The following is a 24,611-nucleotide window of genomic DNA, read 5'->3' on the forward strand; positions in this document are numbered from 1 at the left end:
GTAGCAAAGGGGAAACTGAAATAAAAATAAGGCGGCCTCTTCAAACTTAGCTAATAAACAAAGTCCACAGTGATGATGTTGGGCAGAGTATAAATCCAGGATCTTCAGAAGGCCGAGAGAGTCATAGTGACCCTTTGGCTCCCTGGTTAGATTGTATCCACACAGAGGTCTTCCAGATGGCCATCCAAATCAGGATGCCATTCGGTTCAGAATTGTTATAATCAGCACCCGTGGCCTTATTTTTTTTAAAAGGGCTGGTGTAGTCTCAGTTCCAGGGCGTTGTACACACACACACACACACACACACACACACACACACACACACACACACACACACACACACACGAACTGGTGACAATGGCTGTCCTTTAGCTGTACAACACAGAGATCCATGCTTTAACAGTGTAAATGTACTACTGGAACTACCCTACAGACTAACGGACAGGTGCGGGTCAGGGATTGGCTGCTTTGGCAGGGAGCTAGAGACACATTACTCCGCGGGAAAGTGCTTCTGCATCCCCCAGTTTCCTTTTCCCTGTCAGGGTGCTTCTCCTTCCCGCCCCCCCCAACCCCCGCCCAAGCATTTCTCTCTTATATGCTGTTAGACACAGTTGAACTTTATTATCCATTTCTTGTTAAGTTAGAGCCAACCTAGTAAGCTGCTGCGAGGCTAGAGAAGTTTCTTGTAAAAGATTCCTTCAGGCCCGCTGTGGCTAGACCTTTCCTAGGCCACTCACTACTTAAGGCTTCCTCGCACTTAGGGCATAGTAATTAAAGCACACGTAAGGATGTCAGGTCGTCTGACATGCTGCATGTTCAATAGGCAGCTACTTTCATTGGTCATTGTTGATTCAGATCTAGGGTACAGGAACCAAACAGTTCTTCCTTTTTTTATTTTTTACACTGAAGGAAAAAAAAAAACAGCCTTTGTAGAAAGGGTCTTTTCTTTAAAAGAAACATTGTGCCTCATGAATGGAGATTTTATGAAAATAAAATAGTATCTGTAAGTTTGAACTTGCTGAAATTGTTAGCTAGGGGAAAGCAGTCTGAGTGGAAGGTATGGGTCTTGACTATCATCCTCTCACCAATATCAAGTCAGGTCTGCATTCCTGAAACTCCTCTCTCACCGTTGGGTGGTGAGAACAGTAGGATTGTTTTTTTTATTTAACTTTTTATTGACTCTTTGTGAATTTTATATCATGCACCCCAATCCCGCTCATCTCCCCATCCCTTCATGGCCACCCTCTGCCCTTGCAACCTCACCCTCAAGAGAAAAGGCATCTCGCTGTGGATGCTGCAGTGGGTCCCACAGTACAGCCTTTATTCACCCTTCTTCATGTGCTAATGCTCATTGCAGTGAGTCCTTGGTCTGGTTTGAGGCCTTTGGCTTCCACTACACTATCAATACTGCGTCTTCACCGGGACTCCTCTCAGATTGTTGCCCTGTGTCATGGAGATCCTGCAGCTTTGGATCCTTTCACATGCTCCAGCAGTTTGTAGATGACATAGATGTTGGGGTGGGCTGACTCAAAGCCCTGGATCTGTGGCTGCATGGTAGCTGAGCTGGTTGGCCTGCCAGCTCTCCTGCACCCACAGGGTGAGCTCTGTGCCTCAGCAAGCTAACCCAACGCTGCAGATGACAAGCAGCAGAGTCATCTCTCCTGCTCTTGTGACCTTGAGGCCAGCTCACCTGGGGCCTACACCAGCAGCACCAGCTCTGCTGTGCTGCCCAGGTGAGGCGCAGGGCCCAGAAAGCAGTACAATTATGAATCACTTTCTTCTTTTAACTTTCATATTAAGGCTTTGTCCACAGATGAACCTTTAAGAGAGTTGATGAAAGGCACTGACAGAGATCCTACAAGATGGCAGGCACAGAAATTGAACTGGCAGTCAGAGAAGCTTTTTCTTGCAGTGAGCCTTGGGAAGGAGCTTTTTTTGGAGTCAAAATTCTGCAACCATAATTATCTCTTTAAGGTTACCTCTAAATAGCATTGCATCACATGTCAGAGCCTCAAAGTGAGAATGATGGGAAATGATGCAAATACTCTGTCCAGAGTTGTTGTGGTCACCATGGCTGCTTCCTCAATACCAAGTATCCAGACTTCCATTTTACTGGGTCAGATGTTTTTTGTATTCCTTTTAAATGCTGAGTTTCCTAGAAAATATTTTCTTATAATTTAAGACCTACCTATAGTTAGTCTAGTAGAAAGGGTAAGGCCTAATTTCTTTAGTTCTGATTACATTTTCCATATTTTCTTTCCACTATTGATTGTTCAAAACACACTGAGACAATCTACTAACCCCCCTGCAAATAATACTTCATGTTCTTTTGGTATCTGTCTCTCAAAGATTGCCAGCATAATTTTCAATTTGAGTTTATGCCTGTAGTATAGAAAATACTACAGTGAGTCTAGATTAATAAAATTTGGTAGGAGATTTTTTTTTTTAACATTTTGTTATTATCTGGGCTCCGGAATCTTACACTTAGGTTGTCTAAAAGCTGGCGTGGAGACTATAATTGTATCATTTGGAAATGGCTTCACAGTCGTCTAGTAATTCTTCTTAGCTGATGTCAGAAAGGCCTGGCACTAAACTCAGGCTCCTTGCCAGGTAGAACAGCTTGTGATAAGAGTCAGCAATGGCTCTAGTGAAGATGTCCTGATGTCGTGTGTATCTCTGCTCTGCCAAGAGCAGCTGGGCATGACCATCAATTTGCCAGAGAGTCTCAGGAGATCCAAAGAGAGCATCAGCTAGAAACGATGCAAAAGGGTGGACACTGCCCCCACTTTCCCATTGCTTTTCTAGCATCCCCTCCCAGGCCCAGTGAAAACAGGAAGAGTTCCTTAAAGTGGTTGGTCAGAATTCCAGTGTGGACTGGGTGGACTGGGAGAGGCGAGTCATCTGCACTGAAGGACGTACCTCTCTGCCACTTCTTTATTACAAGAAGTCAGGTCAAGAAACCCTGTTCTACCTGTGTGAACACTCTCTTGACATGAGTCCCACCCGTATACCACCTGGTCCTCTCCATTTTTCTGTGTTTCTCTGATTCTTCCTCTGTAGGGAGCACCCCATGTTAGGCTCAGAGTCCATCTACAGCAAAGATTAGACTAAATTGGAGGGTCTTAGGATGTAAGTTTTATGCTTTGTACGTTGGAATATTAAGCACTAGCTTAATTAATTAAATTATTTATTGAGTGTGATGGTTAAACTGAAAATTCTTTCCAATGGGCTCATGTATTCGAATATATTGTTCCCAGTTGGTGAAGCTGTTTGAGGAGGCTGTAGAGCATTTAGGAGGTAGGGCCTTATTGAAGGAAGCATGTCACTGGGTGTGGGCTCTGAGGGTTTATAGCTTAGTCTTACTTCCTGTTTTCTCACACTGCTGCTGGCTTGAGGATAGAAAATGGAATCAGAGTTTCTGGCTCCTTTAACAGTCCTTTCTTGGTCCTTTGTCATGCCTTCTTCACTGTAAAGGTCTCAATCTCTCTAGAACTGTAAACCAAATAAACCATCTTCTCCTCTAAATTGCTTTTGGCAGTGGCATTTATTATAGCAGCAGAAAAGTAATACAGAAAGTTTTTACTGAGATGTGGGGGTGGGTCTTATAGTTCAGAATAAATTCGAGGTTGCAAAGAAAGAGATTACCACTCCAACTGAGTTGTCTGGATAAGGCAAACTTTAGGTTTTACTGGTTGGGGAGGATTCAAACATCTGCATAAAAGTCTTACAAGGTAGGGAAGATAAAAATATTTGAATTCCTGTTTTAAACACAAGTTTTATAGTTTGGTTTAAAAAAGACTCATATTTTATATTTCTTACACTATTATAAACCTAACCATGTGGTTTTTATGCCTTTGGATAACTTTGTGGAAGAATTTGAATCTTTGGGCTCTAAAGCTTATTGAGTGCTGTGTGCAGAACACAATGGGCTGTCCTACGCACACTTATGAGTCAGAAATGCTGAGATAAATATGGACAGTGCAGGCCCAGCAGATGAAGCTTCAGAGGGAAGCAAGCTACCCACCAGGACTTGGGCTAGCAGTTCCTTGTGTGAAGCTTTGGCTTAGAAATCTGGTGGCATTACACCCAAGACCTGAGAATTTATGTGAGGCTGCAGTAACAAGAGACTAATTTCTTTGGCTGAGGATATTTTAAATCAGCACATGTCTGTGGAATGGTTCTCACTGATTATTCTTATGCAGGTTGAAAATGAAAAGGAGCAACAAGTGGGCAGAAAGAATTAAAAGTTGTGCAGTTTGGATAAGATAAGAGTCAAGGAAGGGGATCCAAGATGGCAGTGAGCAGTGTGGACCATGTTTGGAAGCTCCAGTGAACAATTCAGGGAATTGCACAGATTTCTGAGCCAGGAACACCGAGGTCCCCACACCACAGCAGCAAGAGTGCTCCCATGGTTCAGAGGGACCAGGGTATGGAGGACCTGTGTGCCCCTGAACATGAGAGGAGCACGGAGCAGCAGCGGCACCAGTGGCACCAGCGTCAGCAGCAGTGGTGGCTGAGGTTTGCAGCTCAGAGCCTTCCGGTGGAGGCAATTGGTGTGGTGGCTGGTAGGAGTTGCTGCCGGAGAGGGGACTCTGGGCAGGATTTGGGTCGCGTGGTGCCTTGAGACCCAAACTGGACTCGGCGGACAGTTCAGTCCCAGAGTCCCGGGTTCAGCTCAGTGCACAGTGCCGTGGAGACGCTGGCTCAGCTCAGCCAGCAATTCTGCCTGAGGCACTAGCTCAGCTCAGCCACAGCTCCCCTGCTGTGATGCAGGCTGGACAGAGCGCTCAGTTCCACCAGAGGTGGAGGTGCTAGCTCAGCGCAGCTGTAGTTTTCCTGCTGTGACGCAGGCTGGGTGGAGCGCTCAGTTCCACCCAAGGTGCAAGCTCAGCTCAGCGAGCAGTTCTGCCCGAGACACTAGCTCAGCTCAGTGGGCAGTTCTGGGGCACTGACATAGGCTGAAGTCAGCTCGCAGATTCAGCCCAGAGTCCCTAGCTAGACTTGCCAGGCAGATTGGGCCCAGAGACTCTAGCTGAGCTTTGTGCACAGGCTCGGTGGCCCTAAGACTCTGGCTGGAATCTCCACGCAGTTTAGGCCTGGAGTCCCGGGCTGAACTCAGCACGGAGTGTGGGTCCAGAGTCCCTGGCTGAGCTCAGTGCACAATAAGCCCCGGAGACTCGGGTGGAGCTTGGCGTGCAGTTTGGGGCCAGAGTCCCTAACTGTGCTTGGCAGACAGATTGGGCCCAGAGACTCTAGCTGAGCTTTTGGCACAGTCCCGGCTCTAAGACTCTGGTTGGACACAGTGCGCAGTTTGAATCCATAATTCCTGGCTGAGCTTGGCGGTCGGTTTGGGCCCTGAGTCAATAACTGACCACAGCACACACTTTGGTTCAAAAGTCCCTAGCTGAGCTTGGTGTGTAGTCCCAGCCCAAAAATTCTGGCTGGACCCTGTGTGCATTTTGGGCCCAGAATAACTAGCTGAGCTCGGCAGACGGTTCGGGCCCTGAGAATCTAGCTGAGCTCAGCACGTGGTTCGGGCCCAGTGTCCCTGGCTGGACTTGACAGGGGACCCAGAAGGCTATGGATACCTTGGCCTGACCCAAGGCTCATTCAGAGACCCAGAACGATTGCAGGACCCACAGTACAGGGGAGCGGAGGATCACTGGCTAGTCTCCTGCCATCAACACCAGTGAAGCATCAGAGCTTCCAGCCTACAGAAATCATGAAAAAAAAAAACAAAAAAAAACAAGTGAAACTATCATCAGACTCCCTCCATCCAACGCTGGAAGCTACCCAACAAAAATAGAGACAGCAAGATGTCTAACGGACAGCGTAAAAGCATACGCAAAAAACAAAACAAAACAAAACAAAACAAAACAACACGGCGTCTCCAGTTTCCAGCTATCCCAAAGAAAACAACCCAGAGAACTCAAATACAACGGAAATACAAGAAAATTACCTCAAATCCTTAGTAATGAGGATGATAATGGATGAAACAAATAAAATTTGTAATCAAATGCAGGAAGACGCAGCCAAACAGGCGAGAGACATAAAAGAAGCACATACAGTGGAACTGGAAAAATTTCAAGAAAATGCAAACAAGCAGATGAAAGAAATAAATAAAACAGTTCAAGCTCTGAAGACCTATAAAGAGGCAATGGAAGAAACTCAGGAATATACAAACAATCAGATGAAAGAAATAAAAAAAATCAGTTCAAGATCTGAAGATGAAAATGGATTCAATGATAAACACACAGACAGAAGAAAAACGAGAACGAGAGACCTCAGAGAAGAAGGCGAGCAACACAGAGGTGAGCTTTTCTAACAGAATCCAAGAGATGGAAGAATGAATCTCAGGTCTAGAAGATACAATCACAGATCGTGAAGCATCCATTAAAGAAAATGCCAAATCTGGAAAACTCCTGACACAAAACATCCAAGAAATTTGAGGATAATAGGCATTGAAGAAAGAGAAGATATTAGACTCCAAGGCCCAGAAACTATTCTCAACAAAATCATAGAAGAAAATTTCCCTAATCTGAAGAAAGAGATGCCTATAAACACACAAGGGGCCTACAGAACACCAAATAGAATTGACAAGAAAAGAAAAACTGCCCATCGCATAATAATCAAAACACAAAACATACAGAACAAAGAAAAAATATTAAAAGCTGCAAGGGAAAAGGGCCAAATAACATTTAATGGCAAACCTATCAGAATTACACCCGACTTCTCAGCAGAGACCATAAAAGCCAGAAGGGCCTGGACAGAGATCCTGCAAACCCTAAGAGACCACAGATGCCAGGCCAGACTACTATACCCAGCAAAATAACCATTGATGGAGAAACCAAAATATTCCATGACAAAAACAAATTCAAACAGTACCTATCCACAAATCCAGCTTTATAGAAGGTACTAGAAGGAAAACTCCATCCCAAAGGGTCAAGCTACAACCAAAACTACTCAGGAAATAGATAACTATACCATGGCAAAAACACAACTACACAAATGCTCGACTGGAACCAACATCAAAATTAAGACTCTTAACAGTCACTGGTCATTAATATCTCTCAACATCAATGGTCTCAATTCTCCAATAAAAAGACACAGACTAACTGAATGGGTGCATAAACAAGATCCAACATTCTTCTGCATTCAAGAAACACATCTCACCCATAATGATAGGCATTACCTCAGGGTAAAAGGTTGGAAAAAAATATTCCAAGCAAATGGTCACAAGAAGCAAGCAGGCGTAGCCATTTTAATATCAAACAAAATAGACTTTCAACCAAAATTAATCAAAAGGGATGAGGAAGGACTCTTCATACTCATCAAAGGTAAAGTCAACCAAGATGACATCACAATTCTGAACATCTATGCTCCCAATACAAGGGCATCCACATTTGTAAAAGATCTGCTAAAAAAGCTTAAACCACACATCGATCCCCACACAATAATAGTGGGAGACTTCAACACCCCACTCTCACTGAAGGATAAGTCATTGAAACAGAAACTAAGCCGAGAAATAACATCATTAACCAATGCCATGGGTCAAATGGATCTAACAGACATCTATAGAACCTTTCACCCAAACAAGAAAGAATATACCTTCTTCTCTGCACCCCATGGAACCTTCTCCAAAGTTGATCACATTATAGGTCACAAAGCAAGCCTCAACAGATACAAGAGGATTGAAATAATACCTTGTATCCTATCAGATCACCATGGTCTTGGGCTGCAATTCAACAGCAACAGAAATAACAATAAGCCTACACGCACACACGTGGAAACTAAACAACTCCCTGCTAAATGACACCTGGGTCAGGGAAGAAATAAAGAAATCAAGGAGTTTCTGAAATTCAATAAAAATGAAGGAACAACATACCCAAATTTGTGGGATACATTGAAAGCAGTGCTAAGAGGAAAATTCATAGCACTAAGTGCCTTTAAAAAGAAATTGGAAAAAAAAAAAAAAAAAAAAAAAAAAAAAGAAATTGGAAACATTGTACATAAGCATCTTAACGACACAACTGGAAGCCCTAGAAAAAAAAGAAGCAGAGACACCCAAAAGGAATAGACGTCTGGAAATAATCAAACTCAGGGCTGAAATTAACAAATTAGAAACTAAGAAAACAGTCCAAAGAATCAACAAAACCAAGAGCTGGTTCTTTGAGAAAATCAACAAGATAGACAGACCGTTAGCCAAACTAACTAAAAGGCGGAGAGACAGTATTGAAACCAACAAAATCAGAAATGAAAAGGGAGACATAACAACAGACACTGAAGAAATACAAAGAATCATAAGATCCTACTTTGAAGGCATATATGCCACAAAATTTGAAAATCTAAGGGAAATGGATGATTTTCTTGATCAATTTCACTTCCCAAAGTTGAGTGAAGAACAGATAAACAAGCTAAATAGTCCCATTTCCCATACAGAAATAGAAGCAATCATTGATAGTCTCCCAACCAAAAAAAGCCCAGGGCCAGATGGTTTCAGTGCAGAATTCTACCAGATCTTCAAGGGCGAGCTAATACTGATACTCTTCAAGATACTCCAAAAGATAGAAATGGACGGAATATTACCAAATTCCTTCTATGAGGCCACAGTCACATTGATACCTAAACCTCACAAAGACTCAACAAAGAAAGAGAATTTCAGACCAATTTCTCTTATGAACATAGATGCAAAAATACTAAATTAATCACCTGCAAATCGAATACAAGAACACATCAAAGATATCATTCCTCATGACCAAATAGGCTTCATTCCAGGCATGCAGGGATGGTTTAATATACAGAAATTCATCAATGTAATCCACCATATAAACAAACTGAAAATAAAAAAACCACATGATCATCTCTTTAGATGCAGAAAAAGCATTTGCAACACCCATTCATGTTTAAAGTTTTAGAGAGATTGGGGATACAAGGCCCTTTCCTCAACATAATAAAGGCTATATACAGCAAGCCAATAGCCAAAATCAAAGTAAATGGTGAGATACTCAAGGAAATTCCTCTAAAATCAGGAACAAGGCAAGGCTGCCCACTCTCTCCATATCTCTTCAATATAGTACTCGAAGTTCTATCCAGAGCAATAAGACAACAAAAGGAGATCAAGGGTATCCAAATGGGAAAGGAGGAAGTCAAATTATCCCTATTTGCAGATGATATGATAGTGTACATAAGTGACTTTCAAAATTCCACCAGAGAACTCCTAAAGCTGATAAACACCTTCAGCAAATTGGATGGATACAAATTAACTCAAAAGAGTCTGTCGCCTTCCTATACACAAATGACAAGCGTGCAGAGGAAGAAATTAGGAAAACCACACCTTTCATATTAGCCACCGCAGTATAAAATATTTAGGAGTTACTCTAACTAAAGCAAGTGAAGGACTTGTTTGAAAAAAATTTCAAAACTCTGAAGAAAGAGATTGAAGATGACATGAGAAGATGGAATGATCTTCCTTGCTCATGGATCGGGAGAATTAACATAGTAAAAATGGCCATCCTACGAAAAGCAATCTACACATTCAATGCAATCCCTATCAAAATACCTACACAATTTTTAAAAGACATTGAAAGTTCAATCTGAACTTCATATGGAAAAACAAAAAACCCAGAATAGCTAAAACAATCTTGTACAATAAAAGGTGCTCCGGAGGATTCTCCATATCTGATCTCAAACTGTTCTATAAAGCAATAGTAATTAAAACAGCATGGTACTGGCACAGCAACAGGCTGGTTGATCAGTGGAATCGAATCGAAGACCCAGATATGAATCCACACACATATGGTCACTTGATTTTTGACAAAGAAGCCAAATCCATTCAATGGAAAAAGGATAGCATCTTCAACAAATGGTGCTGGTCTAACTGGATGTCTATGTGTAAAAAAATGCAACTAGACCCATATTTGTCACCTTGCACAAAACTCAAAATTAAGTGGATTAAAGACCTCAACATAAAACCAGAGACAATAAATCACTTAGAAGAAAAATTGGGGAAGAGCCTGGAACATATTGGCACAGGAGACAACTTCCTGAACAGAACACCAACAGCCCAGGCCTTAATTTCAACAATTAATAAATGGGACCTCATGAGGCTGAAAAGCTTCTGTAAGGCAGGAGACACTGTCAAGAGAACAAAGCGACAGCCTACAGACTGGGAAAAGATCTTCACCAACCCTACATCTGACAAAGGTCTAATATCCAAAATATATAAAGAACTCAAGAAATTAAACACCACCAAACCAAATAACCCAATTGAGAAATGGGGCTTGGAACTAAATAGAGAATTCTCAACAGAGGAATATCAAATGGCTGAGAAACACTTAAAGAAATGTTCAACCTCCTTAGTCATCAGGGAAATGCAAATCAAAACAACTCTGAGATTCCATCTTACACCCATCAGAATGGCTAAGATCAAAAATTCAAGTGACACCACATGCTGGCTAGGATGTGGGGAGAGAGGAACACTCTTTCATTGCTGCTGGGAATGCAAACTAGTACAGCCACTTTGGAAATCTCTCTGGTGCTATCTCAGAAAACTGGGAATAGGGCTTCCTCAAGACCTAGCTATTCCACTCCTTGGAATATACCCAGAAGATGCTCCAGCACACAACAAGAAAATTTGCTCAACCATGTTCATAGCAGCCTTATTCATAATAGCCAGAACATAGAAACAGCCTAAGTGACTCTCAGTAGAAGAATGAATAAAGAAATTGTGGTACATATACACTATGGAATACTACTCAGCTATTAAAAACAAGGAATTCTCAAAATTTGTGGATAAATGGATTGAGCTAGAAATGATCATAATGAGTGAGTTAACCCAGAAGCAGAAAGAATCAAATGGTATATGCTCACTTATATCTGCATACTAGCCCAAGGGTCATGTCCCACGAAAGCCTTCACTTACCAGGAAACTGGGACAGAGTCCTATTGGGACTCTAGATGAGAGAAGCATAGGGGAATAGCAAAGTAGAAGGACCCAGAGGGTCCTAGAAACCTACATGTAGAACATTATGATAGGCAGATTTGGGCCCAGGGGTCCCACTCAAACTAAGGCACTAGCCAAGGACAATACAGGCGGTAAACTTTAAACCCCTACCCAGATCTAGCCAATGGGCAGAACATTCTCCACAGTTGAGTGGAGAGTGTGATATGACTTTCACACGTACTCTGGTGCCTCACATTTGACCATGTCCCCTGGAGGGGGAGACCTGGTGGCACTCAGAGGAAGGACAGCAATTTGCCAAGAAGAGACTTGATACCCTATGAGCATATACAGGGGGAGGAGGTCCCCCTCAGTCACAGTCATAGGGGAGGGGAGTAAGGGGAAAATGGGAGGGAAGGAAGAATGGGAGGATACAGGGATGGGATACCAATTGAGATGTAATATGAATAAATTAATAAAAAAAAGTCTAGGAAGCTTAGGACTGTAGTCGAGGCTTATGCTGAGAAGAGAGGCTGTGTGTGTGTCATTAACAGGAAAACTCTGGCTCTGCACGAGACATAGGAAAGGTGTCATGGGGCACAGCCCCACCCAGCAAGGCTGAAACCTGAGAAAAGATAGAATCTAGGGGTTTTCTGCTCGGAGGAAGCAAATGCATGGAAAGTTTCCACCAGTGTCAGCATGAAGATGCTGCTGCAAATGTGATACAAAGGGTCTAGACTCCATCCTGACCTTGAAACAGAAAATGGCTCTTTCGTCCACTCGATACTTGTTTTGAAAACAAGAAAGACCCAAGGATGAATGGGTGAATGGGGTCATAGATCCATCCTCCACAGTCTCAGAGGATTGCTGAGGCCAGGCAGGTTGCAGGGTCAGAGTCCTGGTGAGGCAGCCCTGAGAGAACATTGTATGAAGCTGCGAAGGTGAAGCCCAGGATGTAGTGGAGAGACCAAGGACAGATGCCTGGAGAGATGCCAGAGCCGTGAGGTGTGAGCCATCTACTAAGAAGAGCTGCGCACAGAGATTGGGACCAGCCTGAGAGGCAGGCATGACGTTTCTAGGACTATCTTGTTTTAGAGTTCTCTTCTGTGTACCCTAGCTTTCTAAGGAATCAGATTTTTACACTGAATTTCTGCCTTAAAAGTGGGACTCTTACTGGTCTACTGGTCTCACTAGAATATGGTAGTGGCTAATGACTAGGATCTGAAGACAAATTTCCTCAGTTCAAGTTCAGGTCCTATTGACTGTCGGTTACCAGTCGATACCAAACCACTTGGAGTTCTTTGCCTTGTGAATGTATCTTAGTTTCATTTATCTATTTGAGTCTTAATGTCTATACTACTGGGGTCTTGTTCAGAAATACATTTCCCTGTGCCTATAAGTTCAAATGTATTCCCTACTTTCACCTTAATTAGTTTCAGAGATTCGGGTTTTGTGTTTAGCTCTTTTATCCCTTTGGAGTTGAATTTTATTCAGGGTCAGTAATAAGGATCTAGTTTTCATTCTTCTAGTTTGTTTTACTAAGACTATTTGTTGGAAATCTGTCTTTTCTCCAATGTGCACTATTGGCCTCTGTCAAAAAATTATGTGGTTATAGAAGTGTGGTCTTATGTGTTAATCCTAAATTATACTTCACTGGACAATGTATACAACATTATTTTATTATAATTATTGTGGCTTGGTTGTATAATTTGAAATCTGGAACAATGATACCTCTGAAAGTTTTGATATTTTTATGACTGTTTGGTCTACTACAGGTCTAAATATTCAGTATTCTTAGCCATAAGGGAAATGACAAATAAAACTACTTTGAGATTTCTTCTTATCTCAGTCAAGATGGCCAACAATAACAATAACAACAATGACAGCCAATTCTGGTGTGGATGCGGGGTAAAGGAAACACTTATTCACAGCTGGTGAAAGTGCAAACTGTTGTAGGTACTGTGGAAATCATTATGGAGGGTCCTCAAAAAGCTAAAAATAGATATATCACATGACCCAACTATACCAGTAATGAGTATATACCCAAAAGACTATGTCCTACTATAGAGATATTTACTCATCAATTCCTTTGCTGCTCTGTGCACAACAGTCATGGACTGGAAAGAGTCTAGATGCCCATTATTGCATGAATGGATAATTGAAATGTGATATCTATTTATCTATAACGGAAGTGTTTATTTTATATTAAAATTCTCAGGTTATACTACATCATTGAGGGATATTAAGACAGGAACCTGGAGGCAAGAACAGATGCAAGCCCATGGAGAAGTGCTGCTACTGGCTTGATACTTATGGGTTGCTCAGCTTTCTTTCTTTCTTTTTTTTCTTTCTTTTTTTTTGTTTTTGAGTTTTTGTTTTTAAATTATATTTTATTAATTTATTCTTATTACATCCCTCCCTCTCTCCAATTTTCCTCTTACTCCCCTCCCCTATGACTGTGACTGAGGGGGACCTCCTCCCCCTTTATATGCTCATAGGTTATCAAGTCTCTTCTTGGTAGCCTGCTATCCTTCCTCTGAGTGCCACCAGGTCTCCCCATTCAGGGGACGTGGTCAAATATGAGGCACTAGAGTATGTGTGAAAGTCATACCCCACTCTCCACTCAACTGTGGAGAATGTCCTGTCCATTGGACATCCTATTTGGACTCTAGATGAGAGAAGCATGGGAGAATAGCAAAGTAAAAGGATCCATAGGGTCCTAGAAACCTACAAGAAGAACATTATGATAGGCAGATTTGGGCCCAGGAGTCCTGCTCAAACTATGGCTCCAGTCAAGGACAATACAGGCTGTAAACTTCAAACCCCTACCCAGATCTAGCCAATGGTCAGCTTGCATTCTTATACTGCATAGAACCACCTGCCCAGAGATAGAATCACTTACCTCGAGCTGGGATAAGACAATGCTCACAGACTTGTCTACATGTCAATCTTTGTTGGGTTTTTTTCCCTACCTTACATCCTAATTGATTTTCTCCATTAGGATTCTCTCTTCCTAGGTATGGCTAGTTTTATGTCAAGTTGGCAGAAACCAACCAGCACAGTTAGTTAAGGTAACCAAGACCCCAGAAAACAAATGCCATATGTTGTCTTTCATTTGTGAATATTAGCTTTGAGCCTTTAGCTGCGTATGCTTCATTTGCAATACTAACAGATCAGAAAATTTATAAGGAACCATGGAGGGGTTGCTTTCGAGGGAGGACCGATAGAACAGAGTGATATAGAGGACCAAAGATGAATAGTGGAACAGGAAGGGTTAAATGGGGTGGGGCATGAGACGATAGTATGGAAGAAAGGGTTACTGTAAATACCTTCTGAAAAAATCATATGAAAAATGACTATTACAGATGTGTAAAGTATAAACATATGCATATAGAAGAAGAGTTTCAGTGGAAGTATTCTATAATCAAGGTAGATGACAGAGTAAAAACTCTCGTTGCAGGAATGAGTTACCTCTTTTGGAGTTGTTGGTCAGTGAGGTCCATTAAGTTTCCAATAGCTGAGGAGCTATTAGTAAGTGTTAGCTTTGGAGAGAGTTTTCTTTAAGGATGTGGCCCCTATTAGGCTAACTTTCCTCCAGTAGATGGCCACATACCTAAAAGTGTATAGGCAGTGTATAGTAATTGTACTTTATCTTGTTGTTGTTGTTTTTTAAAGTTGGGTTGGTATGGAATAGGTGGTAGGTTTTAGATGAATTCTGGGAGGGATGATTGTAATCAAAATGCAACCCATGAAGTTAGAGATTACTTAATTGAGGCAAGGCATGAAAGCCTAAAGGACATGTGCTAAGGCGTCCTGAGTCTAGAGGCTCATGAACATGAACCAAGACCTTCACTGGTATTGAAAGATTGGCCTGGTGCATTCGCATGGCTATTTTGCACCTGTCATAGAGATATATACTGAAAATCATTTTAAGGCTCTCATTAAATATGCTTTTACATGGCACCTAAGTGGAGGCACCTTTCTAAATGGAAGCACTGCAAAAGAATAAAAAACAAACACAGCTGAATTCTGCTCCAACCACGTCTTCTAGGCCACAGGGATGGGGGACGTACTCACATTCCACAAAGTAAGAGCTGGCATCGATCTTCCAAATAATCTGGCCTCTGTGAGAACCATTGACTCCACGGTTCTTATAATCCAGAAAGTTTTCAGATGACACTTCACCTATGGTGCAGAAGGAAAAAGGAGAAGCAGAGAAATACATCAACCAACAGCAAGCATGTTTAGGAGCAGCAAGGACAAAGAGCAACTAACGCTGTGACCATATATAGGGAGGGAACATTTCAAGACACCATCAGAACGCAGCATTTCTTCCACCCAACATTCTTGGCACATGTATGTTCTTAGTTCCCAAGCATCTCCATAAACAGGAAATAATAATCACTGACAATCACTACAATGGCTCTTATATTTTTTTTGAATAGCTCTTAGTTGTGTGAAATATGTGAAAGTCTTCTTAAATTTGCTGATGATCCTCATTTGGGAATGAGGAGACAGAGAAAAGAGAGGTCTGATGGTGCTCCAGCACACCCGCTCACTCTGTCTCCCTGTCTCTCTGTCTCTTTGTCTCCTTGTCTCTGTCTGTGTCTGTGTTTGTCTGTCTGTCTCTCTCATGGACTCTACCCTGTATTATAACTTCTTCACCTTGGGCCTCATTATACTTTTAAAAAAATTTTTACTAAACAGGATTACAGAAGGCCATTTTATTATTATTATTTTTAATTTTATTAATTTATTCATATTACATCTCGATTGTTAGCCCTTCTCCTGTTTCCTCCCATTCTTCCCTCCCTCCCATTTCTCCCCTTCTCCCCTCCCCTATGTCTGTGACTGAGGGAGACCTCCTCCCCTTATATATGCTCTCAGAATATCAAGTCTCTTCTTGGTAACTAGCTATCCTTCCTCTGAGTGCCACCAGGTCTCCCCATCCGGGGACATGGTCAGAAAAGGGGCACCAGAGTTCGTGTGAGAGTCAGATCTCACTCTCCACTCAACGGTGGAGAGTATCATGTTCGTCAGCTAGGTCTTGGTAGGGGTTCGAAGCTTCCTGTCTATATTCTCCTTGGCTGGTGCCTTAGTTTGAGGAGGACCCCAGGATCCAGATCTGCCTGTCATAAAGTTCAGAAGGCCATTTTAATACAGATATATAATATACTCAAATTGTACTCCCACCCATTCTTCACTATTCTTTACCCTACCTTGTCCTAACTTTCTTAATTCCTCAGTTTGTTTCGACGTCTATTATATATATATATATAGTCTAGGACTCACAGCTGAAAGAAAACAGGCAATGTTTTTCTGAGACTGGCTTAATCTGCTTATTATGATTATCTCCAATTTTGTGCAAATGACATGACTTTATTATTTTTTACAGGTGAAAAAGCCCCATCTAATTGTGTATATGTAGCATGTTTTCTTAACCTATTCCTCTGTTGTGGGACACTGAGGTTGGTTGTACACCTTCGCAATTCTAATAAGGTTGCAATTTGTAAGCATTAATGTCTCTGTAATATGTTGACTTGGACTACTGGGTCATCTGTGTGGGTTGTATGAAAGCTCTAGTTTTGTGGGGAAATTCCATACTGTTTTCTATATGTGTAGAGTAGTTTAAATTCTGCGAGAAGGGTCTAAAGATTCCCCATAGTCTGCATCCCTCACAATAGTTGCTCTTTGGTCTCTTGATGACCACCACTCTGAATGAGTATTGTGTAATCTCAGTGTCTGTTGTGTTTTTCTGATGGCCAGGGATTTCGAAACAGTTTCTTAGCAATGTGTGCTTCCTCATTCAAGAATTGGCTTTCTTTTCATTAGTCAGTTTATTCATTATTATTATTTGCTTTGGTGTTTGGTTTTTGAATTCTTTGTATATTGTAGATATTAATCCTCTATCATATATATAGTCAGTAAGCATTTTCATTTATTCTCTATTTGGTCTCTTAATATTTTATTCTTCATTATATGAATATACAGTTTTCTCAACACCATTTATTGAAGAGGTTGTCTTTTTTGGCATCTTTGTAAAGCTGTACCTACATGGGTTTATTTCTGAGTCCTCTATTCTGTTCCTATGTGCCCATTTTTTTTGCATGTACTCTGCTGTCTTTATTACTATAGTTCTGTGATGTCACTTGAAGTTACGTATGATTATTCCTCCAACACTGTTCTTTGTGTTCAAGATAGTTTTGGCTACAAAGGATCTTTTGGGATTCTACATGAAATTTGTAATTGTGTTTTCCCCTAATTTTGTGAAGAAGGGCATTGGGATTTTGATGGGGATTGCACTGAATTGGTAGATTGTTTTGTGCGTTGCCATAGTCACAGTATTACTTCTTTCAATTCCTGACCTTGAGAGTTTTGTTTCTTTTTTAATCTATGGTTTTCTTTCATTTCTTTCCTTAGTGTTTTAAAGTGTTCATTATAAGGTTCTTTTACTTTCTTCACTATGTTTACTCTTAAGTGTTTGAATTTTTTGAGATGATCATTAATGCAATTGTTTTTCTGATTTTTTTCATAATGTATTACTGATTTGTAGGAAGGTTAGTGTCTTAACTTTTTTCTTCTTGATGGGTCAAAATATTGTAATAAAAGCAACTTCAGCAAGAAAGGTTCATCCCAGGTCACAGTTCAGGGTACAATTCATGACAACAGGGAAGTCAAAGTGGCTGAAGTTTGAAGCATCTAGTCCCACTGCATTTGCAGTCAAGATGTAAAAGATGACAAACTCATATGGCTGCTTAGTTTCTTTTCTCCATCACTAGATGGTGTCTTCCATGATTAACAGGGTTCCCCACCTCAGTCAATGTAACTGTCCTATTTATGGTTACTATTGATACGATGAAACACTGTGACCAAAAGCAAGATGGTGAAGGGTTTATTTAGCTTGTGCTTCCGTATTACAATTCATTATCGAAGAAGTCAGGACAGGAACTCAGACAGGACTGGAACCTGGAAGTAAAGGAGGCCATAGAAAAGTGCTGCTTACTGGCTTAACCCTCATGCCTTACTCAGCCTGCTTGTTTACTTTCCTTCCATCCCTCCCCTTCTCCCCTTCCCTTCCCTTCCTTCCCTTCCTTCCTTCCTTCCTTCCTTCCTTCCTTCCTTCCTTCTGTCTGTCTTTCTTTCCTAAGCAACTTCAATTTCTTTTTATTAGTAGTAAATGTATTTATTTATTCATTTTACATCCCAATTGCAGTCCCCTCCCTCCTCTCCTCCCAGTCCCACCCTGCCATCCTCTTCCCCCTTAGCCCCCTCCCCTTGTCCTCCCTGCTCTTCTCAGAAAAGGGGAGTCTCCTCCCCCCATATCAACCCACCCCCAGGGTGGTGCTACCTCTGGACAGGTGGTCCTAGGTGGTATAAGAAAGACTGAGCAAGCCATAAAGTAAGTCATTAAGTACTCCTCCTGCCTAGTTTCTGCTTCAGATCCTGCCTCTAGGTGCTTGCTTAGGCTCCTCTAGGGGCATCACTCCCTCAAGGATGTACTGTGATGGGTACATATAAGCCAAACAAAGCCCTTTGTTCCTAAGCTGCTTTTAGTACGTATTTTATCACAGCAACAGAGATACAAACTAGGAAAATCAAAGAGGGCAAATCTAGGAAGTTATTGGGTCCAGAAAGATTAGACTATTAATATTTTGGAGGTTTAGAAATGAAAAGTGAAAACAAGAAGGGCATGGGGAAGAGAGAAAGGTGAAAAGATATAGGAATTAAAGTTGAAGTATCTAGGTTTGTGCATGAAAAGTTGCATAAGTACACAATGAGATACAGTAGTATAATATTTAAGTACACAACAGTATAAGCATACACATCATAAAACAACTGAAAAATATAAAATTAAAGTAATACAATTGTAAGATATTTCTCTAGTAGCAATTTTAAAAAGAAAAGAATTAAAAGTTGAAGGCTGAAAATTGTGAAAGAACAAAAGTACAATACAATTAGTAAACATCGAACCCCTACTCTGATCTAGCCAATGAACAGGACATTCTCCACAGTTATGTGGAGAGCAGGGACTAACTCTAACATGAACTCTGGTGTCGCATATTTGATGACCTCCCCCTGGTGGGGAGGCCTGGTGGCATTCAAAGAAAGAATAAGCAGACTATCAAGATGAGACTTGATAGCCTCTGACCATAAAGTGGGGGAGGAGGTTCCCTCCCCCCCCGTCATAGACCTAGGGGAGGGGAATAGGGTGAAAGCAGGAGGGAGGGAGGAATGGGAGGATACAAGTGATGGGATAACAATTGAGTTCTAATCTGAATAAACTAATAAAATGAAAAATTTAAAAAGAACAAAAGTAGCAGCATGAATTCAAAGTGTAGTAACAGTGCATTAGGTTTGGTTTGTTTTCCTTTAAATTGCATCACTCAGTATTTCTTCCTTTGTGAAATGGACTTTGAATTTTTTTCTCTTCCTATGTTTCATGTAGCAAACTGCATTGATGAAAGAAATGCATTTTGCAATAGCAGTTCAAAGCTATTAAACTAGATTTGTGTATGTATTGCCCCAGTGAGGTTTAGACTAATCATACTTTGGATTAAGTTTTGGATAAAACTGCACTGAAGCAATCACATGCTATAATCAATTTGATAAAGACTATGACCTTTGACCTCACACAAGCAGGACAATGTGTAAGGCTTGAAAGAGCACATATATCCCCAGGCTCAAGTATATGAGCAGGCTTCATTAGCATAACTTTAGAGAGCTCTTTGAGTTATTGCTTGACATTCTGAATTCTAAATGCATGAATGTGCTCTAATTTCATTGTCTTAAATCACTCAGCAATTTCTAGCATGGAATTAGGATATGATAATGACTGTGATTTATTAAAACTGAATTAATAAGCAAATTATGAGCATATTGTGCCTATTTTAATCTATTGGTGGTTTTCTGTGATTTTAGTTGTACACATTTCATATTTAAACAGCTTTAATGGGGTTTTAGTTCAGAGTCAAAGTAATTGCTACTTTTAAAGTCTGACAACCATCCACAGGGGCTCACAGGATGCTTTCTCAGCTAAAGGCCCTTGTTAGAAAGACTGACAAGCACGATGTGATCCACAAGACACGCTTAGCACAAGGAGAGACCTGGAGCAGAGGATAGGGCTCCTCCATGTTGTTCTCCGGCATCCACGTGGGCCATGGCACATTCGTGCTCCTGTAGAGACACACAGACTAGGAGCTGGAAACGTACATGCATGCGTGCTCCTATAGAGACACACAGACTGAGAGCTGGAAACACACATGCACACATGCTCACATGTGTGCACATGCACACATACATACACACACACACACACACACACACACACACACCTACACTAGTCATGCAAGCACAACTCAACACTACTGCTCACAACATAACAAAACAACCTACATGTACTTGTGTTTGGACCAAATGATAAACTTCTGCCAATTGTCTGACATTTAAAAATCATTCTCCACCCCATGCTCATTTGGTCAGAAGCCTTTTTATATGAGATACGACTAAAACAGAATTGAAAAATCAAGTTTGGTTTGATTGATACCCAGAAATTACTGTTGTATCACAATTTGACAAGAGAAATGAAGTAGAAATTTATTGATTATGAAGAAAAAAAAAAAAAAACCCAAACCAAAAAGGTAAACTATCTCATTAAGGAGACAGAAATTGCAGTTTCACATGCATTTTGGAGTAACTTGAAATACATAACTTGAATATTAGATGAAAATACCAAGTTGAGGTAATATATCCATCTATAGGCAGAGTATTGTTCTTATATGTCTACCTGTCACTGAAACCACCCTGCCTTCTCCATACTGTCACCCATGAAGAATAATTCATTGCTATTATTCATCTCATTATAGCCATTCTGTAATAAGAGCAACCAAACTGCTGAAATGCTGTAACCTGCTGCTAGGATCCTATGGCCCTGGCTGAGGGCAGCAGGTGCGACTCGGTAACAATAACATTGAAGAGGCAACAACATCACCTTCTGTATACAGATATCTTCACCTTCTTACAGCAGAAGAAAATAGTATTTGGCTCAAAAAGTCTGGAGGTCACAGAATGACAGAAAGACCTATGTTTGTCTCTGCTTGGGCATTTTCCTGCTGTGCTGATGTAGAACAGCACATCCCTGATGCTGTTCAAAACACTGACATATTTCTACAATCAGTGTGACCTCTACTGCCAAGAGAGGAAGCTTCATGGCTGTGGGAGGGCTGCACTGCATCTCCTCATCTGGAAGTGACAGGTCAGATGAAATAGCCACCCTTGTCCTTAAATTTCTAGGTCTAAGACAGTGACTTGAGTGTAGACAAGACATCTCAAATCTGGAAGGTAAGTTACCAAGGACGCACAAATTATAAACTTTTAAGATTCACACATAAGTTTGGACTGAGAAACCATATTTGCAGTAAGATGCTATTTAAAGTGTCGCCATTCAGCACTAAATAGCATCACAGCTATATGTGTGTAGCTGCTGTGACAATAACAAATTGTCAGATTAAGTTTTTAAAATGATGAATTATGGTTCTTTTGGCTCAGTCAAAAATGCCATGTTAACGCCAGATCTTATCCACTCAAAGTTTCACGACATTCAATATGGCTAGTGGGCTCTTCCTTTTTTCTAACATTCCCTTTCTCTTCTCTGTGGTGTGAGTTCTAGCTGCCTTTTTTTTTTTACACTTCTGCCATCTCCTGTTTGAGTTTCCTTCTTCCTCTATGTTTTTCCCCTGTTCAACCAGCACCTTCTAATGCTTTCTTCCCCAACACAATCTGTGATTGATCTTCTATACTCACAGGGTATCAAGTGCCACAATTTGACAAACTCTAGCATGGATCTCTGCGTTGAGCTGCAGAGGCAGGAACTGATGCACAGAGCACAGAGGAATGCCGCTTACTGACTTGTTCCCATGGCTTACCCAGATTGCTTTTTTATCCCACCCAGGACTACTTGTCCAGGGAATGACAACACCCACAGTGAGTTGTGCCCTCTGACCTCAATATTAATCAGGAAAATGCCCCACAGGCACACACCCAGGACAACCAGGTGAGCACACTTCCTTAACTGAGATTCCTTCTTCCTAGGTCCCTCTGGTTTGTGTCAAGTGGACTAAAACTAAGCAGCACATTTGTGTGTCACACCCAGGAAGTTTCACACTGACCTCATTATTTTCTTGTCCAACCATGTTATCTTCTGTTTTTACCCCTTAGCTTGAGACATGTCATCATGTTCACAAACTGAGAGAAGATACTCTTGGAAAGAGTTGGCTTACAATTCTGCCCTTGTGTATGTGCACACATAACAAACAATCCCTTCAGGTGATAAATTGCATTCCCAGTTGAAGCAGGGGTAAGATGCACAGTGTGGGGGAGGGGGGAGGGGGGATGGGTGGGGCTGAGGCAAACTTGAAGATTCAGACTAGTCAAAAGGAGTAATGAATGCTTAACTCTAGCTACTTAGAGCCCTGCTGGCTTTACAAACTCACTCTGCCCAAATGTGGTCTTCTGTCAAGACATAAGGAAAAAAAAAAAAAAAAGGACTTCAGTGTGGAATATCTGGTTATTTAGTGTTCATGGTCAAATATGCAACAAAACACCACGAACAAAAACTGTATCCTTGATGGGTTGCTATTATTTTGCAATTTCTATTTTAGATAGGTGTTAGTTTACTTGAGAACATAATTTTAAATTTTCTATTAAATATTAAAATTTTCTAGTCAGGAGCTGTAAGCATAAGGCTATTGTGTAATTCAAATGCTGATTTCTGTACCCCCATATCTGGTTACAATCCTTGCTCTGAGATTTTCCTGATTCAGTGTTGTGTAAATACTGCTTAGCTGTCCCTTAGCATGCCAATAAAACACCTTACAGCCAATCACTGAGCAGGGGAGAGAAAAGGGCTAGACTTCCTGCCAGCCAAGGGAGGAAGAGTTAGAGGAGGAAGTGGGGGATTCAGCTACTGGCAGAGGTGCAGGAGAGATTAAGAAGATTCAGCTGGAGCAAAGAACTAAAAAGCACTTAACTTGAGGGCTTGGGCAAAGATGGAGTCAGGATAACATAGAGGGTTGGGAACAGACTTAAAGTGCTCAAGATGGTATTATAAAGCTTTATAACCAAATATAAGAGTTTCAATTATTTGTGTGATAGCCAGCTTAAGAAATAAAATAAGAGACACAAACAGTTATATAAAAATAACTGTAACAAGAAGTCAATTTTTTCTAGTAACTATTTGTATAAAAACATCAAAATATATATTGCTTATCTTTATTATATATACACACACAAACATCCGTATGTGTGTGTGTGTGTGTGTGTATATATATATATATATATATATATATATATATATATATATATATATATATATTAATTACACTGTATAGAACCTCTAAGAAAGTAAAAATATTTCCTGTCTAATTGGTTTCAGACTAATTAGTCAGACAAAATATTTTATCAGAAAAAAATGGGCCAGGTTACAAATTGATCATAATGTGAATTGCTTGCTGTGATATTCAACAATATTAAATCTGGTGTTGTGTGTTGGAATGTGTGAAGGTAAACTGTAGAGAGTAGTGGTTCTCAACCTTCCTAAAGCTGCAATCCTTTACTACAGTTCCTCATGTTGTGGTGACCCTCAACCATAAAATTATTTTCATAGCTACTTCATAACTGTAATTTTGCCATGGTTATGAATTAAAGTGTAAATATTTGTTTTTTTCTGGTGGTCTTAGGTGACCCCTGTGAAAGGGTCATTTAAACCTTAAAGAGGTCATGACCCACAGGTTGAGAACCATTCATATAGGTGGAAGGCAGAAAGTGTGGAGGTTCTCTTGGCATTTGGAGTATCCCCAAATAATATATTTGTTTATGGATAATTGTTTCAATTTGTTCCACAGTGGATTCTATTATAAGTAGTAGAGTGAATACCTATTTTCATGATGCTTATTATATTTTCGAGCTTGCAAGATTTATTTTTAAAACAAGTAAGAAAAAAGGTGATACTTTTATAAAATAGTTATCTTATTTTTAAGCACAATTTGATTTGTTTGACCAAATTTGAGGAAATTCACATACAAAACCTTATTTCACTTTCTTTCCATTATGAAACTTTCATATTCTGAATAATTTTTTTCCCACATGACTAAATATACAATTCCATCATGTGTTTTGAGTACAAAGTGAGGATGTTGAAGAAGCTGGAGAAAGAATTATTAGGAGAAAAAAGCTGAAATCACCTGCCCAGACCTGTAAGTACATTGGTTAGTGTTTGGTGTTCCCTGCAAACGTGAGGATTGAAGGTAAGCATTCGCTATTGACTTAGGAGCAAAGAAGAGGTGTTCCTCTAGTTGGAAATATTGTTTTTAGTCATGTTTCCCCCTGCTAGTTCCTGATTTTCTTCTATTAAAGAGATATCAGAGCAGCTTTATGGTGTGTCTGCAAAAAAGCAGGCACTGGTGGTCTCCAGTGTATCAGACTGTAGTGTGCAGATAACTCAGCTGATTGTTGTTTTAATTACACTAGAATGAAAACAGGAAAAATTGTTTCCCCAGGGAGGAGCAATTAACAGCATATGATCAGCCCTGAAAACATACATACAGATAACACTGTTCAGACTGAGAAGGTGGTATTCACACATGTATGCATACACACATGTCTGCATTTAACAGCA

The 24,611-nt window shown here is 40.7% G+C and overlaps 1 protein-coding gene across 1 annotated transcript in view; it reads right to left on the reverse strand.

Moving 5' to 3' along the window:
• The window catches only part of Hecw1 (HECT, C2 and WW domain containing E3 ubiquitin protein ligase 1), a 335,971-nt gene that overhangs the window by 146,430 nt on the left and 164,930 nt on the right, over positions 1-24,611 (reverse strand). The window contains exon 3 of the mRNA XM_051167947.1: positions 15,017-15,124. Within this exon, the coding sequence (XP_051023904.1) occupies positions 15,017-15,124 (108 nt within the window). The remainder of the gene's footprint in view (positions 1-15,016; positions 15,125-24,611) is intronic.

Source organism: Acomys russatus, chromosome 3 (assembly GCF_903995435.1).
Source record: "Acomys russatus chromosome 3, mAcoRus1.1, whole genome shotgun sequence".
NCBI lineage: Eukaryota > Metazoa > Chordata > Mammalia > Rodentia > Muridae > Acomys > Acomys russatus.